Here is an 8,478-nt window from a genome sequence, read left to right on the forward strand (position 1 = left end):
TAATTATCTCTAAAGGGTTGATGTGGAGACAGAAAGGGATTATTCAGTTGTTATTTTTCCACAGTTCATCACTCTCATCTTAATGTTGTACAATCCGTGAGATGAGGATCTCTGAGAGGCTCATTGTGATCCAGGTTTCCCTAAGCAACCACTAACTGACATTCTCCCCTCTGTTGAAGACCAAACAGCAATTACTTCACAATATTTTCTTCATTGTCTTTAATTAAGTCCATCAACTTATTGTTTTGTGTCAGAACACAATTATGACCCCTTAGCAGTGAATCTCGTAGGCAACCTGTGATCCGAAGAGGAGACTCTGGCTGAGGAAGAGCTCCTCCGGGTCCGTTGTCAGGGGCCCTTCTCCTCCGTCTGCTGGGTTTCTGCGAAGCCCCATTCCCCCCGATCTGGTAAGTGTTTGCACCATTTCGTGGTCCAGCAGTGCCTCCTTCATCCCTTTCTGCTGAACGAACCCACTCATCATGGGACACCTGGATGAGGTGGACCCCAAAACGGGCTTGGCTCGGTTGAGGACGTACATCTCATGGCCATGGTCGTCACGGTACTCCTCCAGCTGGGCAAAGGTTGTGGGTCCATCAGAGTAGTCGTTCACGTAAAGGATGCTCTCCTCCTTACTCGTACAGTAGGAACCCCCTTCCTCTTTCTGAAACTGCTGGTGGCGAGTGTAGATCATAATCAGGAGGAGAACAGCAGTGAGTGCCAGCAAGGAGATGCCAATCGCAATGGCGGTTTGTGTCGCAGGGCCCAGAGCGCTAAAGTCCATGCTGTCCTGCTCATACAGCGGCTCCTGACTCACATCCACAACATCTGGTTGATAGAAGGAGTTAGACGAAGAGGAAACAAAGGAGTGTGAGTTCAAACGAGGCCAGAACTGGGTGGAATATGAAGAAGAGGACATGTTGACAGCTAGGTGAAAGGTAACTCTGGCTACACCACCTGGGTTCCAGGCCTCACACTCATAGCGTCCAGCATGAGATACAGTCACATTGCTGAGAAACAACATGCCACTGCCCATGTCCGGGTCAAAGCTGTCCCTCTCTCCACCCTCCTCAGTTCCACGCACCAGTCCATGGATCCCACCAACACCTCCCACCTTAATCCCTCCACCACTGGGAAGGGCAGTCACCACTCCTCCAGCTCCAGGCCTGAAGAGCTCACCGTTGGGTCCCAGCTCTTGAACCAGTCCTCGAGGGGATAACTGGGCCTTGCCATGGGACGCTTTCTTCCAGGTCACCTGAGGCTGAGGGTATCCTGAGGCCTGGCAGGAGACTCTGAGACTCTCCCCTAGTCGCACAGTCAGGTGACTGGGTTCCAGCTGAACCACAGGGGGGATGCAGACCAGGCTGTTGGGAGCCACCTCCACCAGGCTGAGGTGGGAGAGGCGAGGTGGTTCTGAACACATCAGCTGACGCTGCTCAGCAGAGCTCAGCAGTCGCTGACCGTCTTCACTGATCCATGTTCTTAGCCAAGCAAGAGCGCAATCACAGCGCCAAGGATTCTCTGGAGGAGAAGAATGGAGTCAAAAAGTGAAGAAATTATTTTTTCCAATATAATCCTTAGAAATGTTTCAGAGGGACTTTTCGTTCTCATTCAAGGACTACTTTTGGATGAAAGCTATTGAAATGTAAAAGATGTGTAAGTGCAGGTAATTTCCCAGGAAATCAGTCTGTGTGCTGTGTGAGAAATGCAGTGCTCTGACAGACTTAGGCACTGACAGTTCTTCAGAATTGTGGTGTGGAAGCATTCAATTCAATCTTAGAGGATTATGTCATATTACGGGAAGACATAATGTGCTGCAGGAATTCTGTCCTACCTGTGACACGCAGCACCTGCAGGCTGACAAGCGGTCTGAGGGAAGATGCTCCCAGGGTGCGGAGGTGATTTCTGCTGAGGTCCAGCAGAGCCAGAGATGACAAGCCAGACAGGGCTTGCTCTGCCAGCAGCTCAATGCTGTTTTCCTGCAGGTGGAGTTCCTGCAGACGCTGCAGATAGTAAGAAGACACAGCAGCAGAGGAGGGAAAATGTGAAAGATCCAGGTCAAAAGAGGAGGAATAGAAATGTCAAATATGAAGAGAGGAGTGACTCAATTCCTCCCAACTCAGTCCAGCGTTTTCATGACATTGCAGTGGCGATCGCAATTACACACTTCTGCAGACCACTTTTAATTGGAAATGACAGATACAAGAAGTGGAGTCTCGTGGCGAGTAAGTACATCAAGCTGCTGCTGCAGCTCAAGGCCAGAGGAAGACAGAGGGTAAGAAGAGAAAGAGACAGAAAGTAAGATGTAACTAGCTTTAAATGGATTTTTTGTATCTTGATATCAGACCAACTGCAGGCTATTATTACTCTCGAGATGGTCAGACGGGCCATTGGGCGTACCACAGGATGTACTGTTGACACAATGTTGACCCCTACCCCCCCTTTGGAAACACTGCAGTCTGTACTGTAGGGATTAGTCAGACATGCTGTCATGTATTGGATTTACAGTCGCAGACGTCATGCTATATAATCCACAAAAAGCCGTCCCATATTGGAATTGCTTTGGCTTTTCTCACAAAATCCAAGCTTTTTTTCGCTTTACCAAAAGGATTAGGGTTAAGATGTTGAAATGCTTAACCCAAAAATGTGCATTAATTCTTGCCATCCACTCCTCTGTCCCTTTTATACCAGTTCACATGCACCAACCTGCAGTCCCCTGAAGGTTTGGTCCTGGACTCGAGTGATCTGGTTGCCTGCCAGGTAGAGGATCCGGAGGTGCTCCAGACCCCGGAACATGTCAGGGGTGACCAGGTGGATGAGGTTACCGTTGAGGGCCAGCTCCAGTAGCTGCCCCTGGCTTAGAAAGGCTCCGGGCTCCAGTGCTGAGATGCTGTTGTTCTGGAGGTACAGGTAATGGAGGCTGCCGAGACGAGTTAGGTCCTGAAGACGGATCTGCACGATCGCGTTGTCCTGGAGGAAGATGGTCTTCAGGGGAGGGATGGGGGAATTAAATTAGTGCCGCAATCACAAATTGATTGCATTAGGGAAACAGAGGAAAGGATGTGATGTTTGTTTAATGGAAGGAGGTGAACAGGGCCGTGTGGTGATCAGAGGTAGAACAATTTATCAGCAACATACATTAGCAGCACTTACAAATGTATCTGTGCAGAATTTTTCCTATTCTGTGGTTCGGTCATATTGCCAAATGCTGCAGAAAAACCCTGTCAACTTGGAGTTACATAAGAATTTATTTCGGCCTTTTATCCACAATGAAAAGCTGTCTCCTGATCAATAAAGTGCAATCATTGGTGATGTTTTCAAAGAAGCTCACACTGGCCATCAGGTAAAGTATGATGGAAGAGATAGACCTACTGAATGAGGTTAATGGAGCAATTTATGCGGTACATGCTACCCATTAATATTAATAAGCTGCAGTAATGTTGGGGGGCCTGTACCCAAGAGGAAAAGACGGTGTGATGTTTAACATCTTCTCAACAGATGATCATAGGGACGTGTGAGAGTCATTTTCTGAGCACGAATAAATAATTACACAGCCGACGGCACAGCTCCTCCCTCAGGCTTACATCAAAGAGGGTCACGGCGAATTGATTAAACACAAAAAATTTAGGCTAATAAGAGCAGATCAAAGAGGAAGTCAACTGATACAAAAATCACTGATGTGAAGGGAGCGGGGGGGGGGGGGGGGGTCAGCTGCAGTGCACTGACAGCTCCTGCTCATTGTCGATCGGCCGACTGACCTCTGTGAACGAAGGGACGCCCTGCGGGATTTCTTTGATCCCCAGAGATCCACACTCCACTGTGAGGCTGTAGCAGCGGCAGCCGGGGGGGCACGCCAGGCACGCTTGAAGGACGAGGGCGAGCACGAGCAGGAGGAGTCTGGGGGACCACGGGGGGACCATGGTGGTTTCACGGCAGACCGCCACAGACCAAAACCTGAGGAGACAAGGTAGAGACGGAGATGAACAGTGAGCATCAATGACTCATCACAGTTTGAACAACCGACAGCTCTCTCTGTGGTAACATGTGTCATCATCAACGCAAAGATTGACAGTCGCTGCAAATATGTTGTATTTATGCAGATGACTGTGGAATGGCATGGGAGGATAGACAAAAAAAGAAAAATGAACATAAGAGTATCTCCTCATCCCTGCCTGGTTTCCATTCAGCTGTGTCTATTCAGTGGAATTGCAGCAGCTTCTATTATGGGCTTCAATTAATTAAAGATGTGATAAAAGATGCGCAGGTTGCCTCAAGGAGCTCTCTCTTGTCTCGCTAATGCATGCAAAAACACACACACACTCTCTATTTCTGTCTGTGTCTTTGTCTTACAAAGGCACACACACACACACAGGGGCACACACACACATACGGCAAAGAGACACAGGCTCTGTTTTGACCCCCGTAATCTTAGAAACCACATTTACCTCCACAAATCTCAAGTGGTAACCAGCCCTAATCCTTCTGATACAAATGCATCAGTGTTGGCTGCTTGCTGCACCTCACAGCAATATAAAACCATCACCGAGCAACTCAGCCGTGCACTTTTTTTCTTCTTAATTGCTGGAAGGGATTTATTGTTCCGCTTGACTGTCTACATCAAAGCAAACCACAGACCAAACCGCAGTCCAACACCATGCAGCGCTGCAGTGTTCACAATACTAGTTGAGGGGCAGCAGATCACATGAAGGTACCGCAGGGCTGGAGGAAGGATACATGTGGAAATGTCACTCTGAGCTTGTCATTCTGCATCAGTGACAGCAGGTAGATGCACTGCTCTTTGCTGAGCCCCCTGCCTCGTTGTAGAGAATCCTCATCCTGCAGAGAAGCAGGCGTCTCATTGATCCCATCACAAGTCTCACATTGTTAAAACGCATTCATGCACACCCCAGCCATGTCTCCACGTCCCATTAAGCTTGTCTGACTGGTGAAATTTCTAGTTTGCTTAAGACTGAGGAATCACCCAGACAGATAATTGATAGCATTTACATCAGGCTCCGAATGATTCGGAGATCATCTAGTTTATTAATTATGAGAATGCACACGGATCTCATTACAGCTCTGTGATGAAAGGGTCCCATGCCTGAAATAAACTGCGACTGATAAATATTCAGTTCGCAGGATGTTTGAACTGCTCTGTCAGATTAATATCAAGTGTGTCTCATTTGTAGCGCTGTAATCCGGGGACCGTATTCACAAACATTCTGGGAGTACTCTCAGAAAGCTCCCAATTTATAGCCTCAACATTTCTAGCAAGGAGTTTTAGTTTTGGAGGGATTAAGGAAAGTTCTCGAAGCAACTCTGAGTAACACTAGGACAGAAATTATAGTGAGGAGGTGTGGTTGAAATTGTTGATATGAAGTATATGATAATAGCCATATGGATATGAAATAACTAGACTCCCTATAATGACAACGTGAAATAAATAGCCAGTTTTATACGGTGGCCCAGAAAGCTCAATGTACCGCAGCCTAACTAAACACATGCAAATAGACAAAGCACATGCAAATGCAGAAATCAATGCATCAACACATGCACAACAAATAGAAAAAATACAACACAACCAAATACTCACAACACAATTAAAAATGGAATGTTGTGCGATCACGGCTGGAACAAGCTCGTTGTTGCAGGTTTGTGACTGATGAAGCTATTAGTTGAAGTTGGCGTTGACTCAGTGTTGTTGGAAAATTATGTTAATGCTTATTTTTACATTGTGATCAGATGTTTCAGATATCTTTGCAAATAAATTAATCTCATGTTAATTATTAGCCCGCCAATTCAAGTAATCTGATAAAATACACTTAATCTATAGCTAGCAAGTTTAGCCTTTTTTCTGATCAACAACGCCGGTGTTTCCTATTCATCTGTTCACTGTGGTGGCCCGCCATATTCTAATTTGTCCTGCCACAGTCACAATGAAGCAGAATGTATTTTACTCTTCTCATATTATAAGAGATCTCTTGCTTCTGCTGCATGCTCACTTGCACTGTTGCGCTACCACGAGCTAGCACATCTCTTAGTTTCCACTGCAGTTGTGGCATGTTCTTTATCTTCCGTGAGAACTCATCATTCATTCTTTAGTCTGTGTACCTGTCAATCTGAATAACTCAATCTACGCCGTTTAATTTATACCACAGTAAAGACACAATGATCCTTCCATGCCAGTTATTTCAGTTCTTCATCTACATCATATTAACAGGGGAAAATGGCTCTGCTTTCCTCAATTTCTGTGATTGCTGCCCAGTCTACACCACTAGCGGGCATTGGTTGGCATGTAAATCTACCATATAACCATGCCCATAGCAGTGGTAAGTTCCTATACACCTGTTCCTAGATTGTCTCTCTCTCCCCCTTACCCTCCTTCCCAACCCGACCAGTGCAGGCATGTGGCCTTGACTGCTGAAGGTTTCTTTGGATAGTAAGAGTTTTATTTCCTCTCCACTGTTGCCAGGTACTTGCTCACCACAATATTCACAGGTCTCTGTAAAATGCTTTGAGATAACATCTATTGTGATTTGGTGCTATACAACGGAAATTGAATTACACTGAATTGGATGTGTTGCAGCCTCAAAGCAAGGGTGGGGGGGAGCTCGCAGCACATACACTGGGTTCCCCATTTACAAGTAAGTGCCACACCACATCACAACTGCTTAAAATCGTAATCCGCTAAAGTAATCTAATAACAGCATTTTATTTTCTCCCAAACTGTTTTTCACCCAAAGGGCTTAGACTTAGAGGCTCTGCAAATAACTTTCATGTTCACCAGGATCGAGCCTTACTTAGAGTTTCGTCATCTGTATCAACTCTTTGTACTAGGAATCTAGTAGACCACTGATTTAATGCCTAACTGCAAAAGCACAAGGTCCAGTATTTCCGAGGCCGAGATGTTATTCTGTGTGCATCCACACGGCATTGAACTGGATTTTGATATTGGATGTTTGATTTAGAGCACATTTATGGGGATATATTCAGCTGGATTAATACAATGTGACCTACATAGGCTGTTCAATTTTCTTGTCTCAGCAAAAAAACACAGAGACACTTATTAACAAGGGCGCTGCCACTTCCTCTTTAGAGTTCTCCAAAAAAGCGTGGAGAGAAATTATGTATTTCTATTGTCGGGGAGAAAATGCACAAAAATTGAATTAGGAATAAGCCCTTGGTCTGTCATTGAGTTTTTGTCAGTTTCACAGTGTGATGACTTTTAAATAGCTTTGGCTTACTTGAAAACGTGTCAGGAGGGAAGCGGAGAGGAGCAGCACAAAGGATGCATGGCCCGACGTTTGTTGTGGGAATACGAGCTCGACATCATCAATGCAAATGACACTCTGCCAGGCAGAGGAAACAGCTTGCCACGCTTTCAGTGTGATAAGGCAGAGGCGAGGATAACCTATGGAGTTGTTAGGGTCCGCCAACATAAAAAGAAGAGGAGGACAAAAATGGAAAAATACAGCCCGGGCGGAGGTTTCTTTAAATAATGCTGCTGACTAAAGCTCGTCTCACAGTGCACTGTATGGTCTACTGTTTCAGAATCAGCCGGCCCCTGCTGCGTTTGATTCTCATCTTTAATCATGCTGATGCAGGATTCCAGGGGTAAGGGGTCAATTTGTTCATTTCAGTCCCCGTAATCCTTTATGGAACATGCGTAATCTGCACAATCAGATGCTTGTTAGCTAAGCCGCTGTCGGAGCTGTCAACGTTTTCATGAAGGGGGGGAGCTGCTTTGTTTGTCATTAAAAAACGAGGTCAGCTGTATATCTCTACCGGCAGTTTGTGAAAATGTGTAAATATTATGATTGGAGCCTAATGTTGTTGACATTATTTATCCGACGCGTGTTAAAGGAGAGCGGCTGGGGCAGATGTCACTCAGCACATGTCAAAGGAAATCTAATAAACTGCACATCACACACACACAACCTGTCCAGCATCATTTACCCTCCATCTACCTCTGCAAACATCACTCCAGACTCGCTTGGAGTCTGTTTATTTGTTCATTTTGCAAATTAGAGTTGTCTCTTTATTGTTGACACTGTGCTTTGTTTTCACACCCTAAGCAAATCCTCCACTGCTGAGCAATCACAGCCTGGCTGGCCAAACATTGCCGGAGCAGAGCATCCACCGCATAGACCTGCTGTGATTTTAATCTTATTGTTTTCCGAGGAGGGTGAGTAGGTGCATCCGACAGCCAGAGTGCTGCTGGCGGAGGCAAAGTTCACGTCCCTGAGCTGCCATCGGTGCAGGTCAGCCTCTTTCGTTGTTATGGTAACACTAGTGATGAGGGAAGGTCTGATCGCGGGGCCCGAAGGCCAAGCGCAGTTCCTGTGAGGTGGGGTGTTAGGCAAACAGCTCCACTGAAATAGAGGCTGTCATTTCCCAGGGCAAATTGCTCACAGGGACTTGAGCTATGTGATGGCCCAGAGGTAAATCATAAATTCTCCTTCAGTCCAACTCTCCCTTTCT

General features: G+C 46.1%; 1 protein-coding gene across 1 annotated transcript; it reads right to left on the reverse strand.

Moving 5' to 3' along the window:
* Positions 1-271: 271 nt before the first annotated feature.
* lrrc24 (leucine rich repeat containing 24) lies at positions 272-3,917 on the reverse strand. Its single transcript, XM_061085148.1, has 4 exons — positions 3,756-3,917; positions 2,704-2,982; positions 1,832-2,000; positions 272-1,518 (listed from the first exon to the last, which is right to left on the reverse strand). The coding sequence occupies exons 1-4, from the start codon at positions 3,915-3,917 to the stop codon at positions 272-274; spliced, it is 1,857 nt and encodes a 618-aa protein (XP_060941131.1).
* Between the last annotated feature and the right edge of the window lie 4,561 nt (positions 3,918-8,478).

The sequence above is a fragment of the Limanda limanda genome, chromosome 13 (assembly GCF_963576545.1).
Source record: "Limanda limanda chromosome 13, fLimLim1.1, whole genome shotgun sequence".
In the NCBI taxonomy this organism is placed as follows: domain Eukaryota; kingdom Metazoa; phylum Chordata; class Actinopteri; order Pleuronectiformes; family Pleuronectidae; genus Limanda; species Limanda limanda.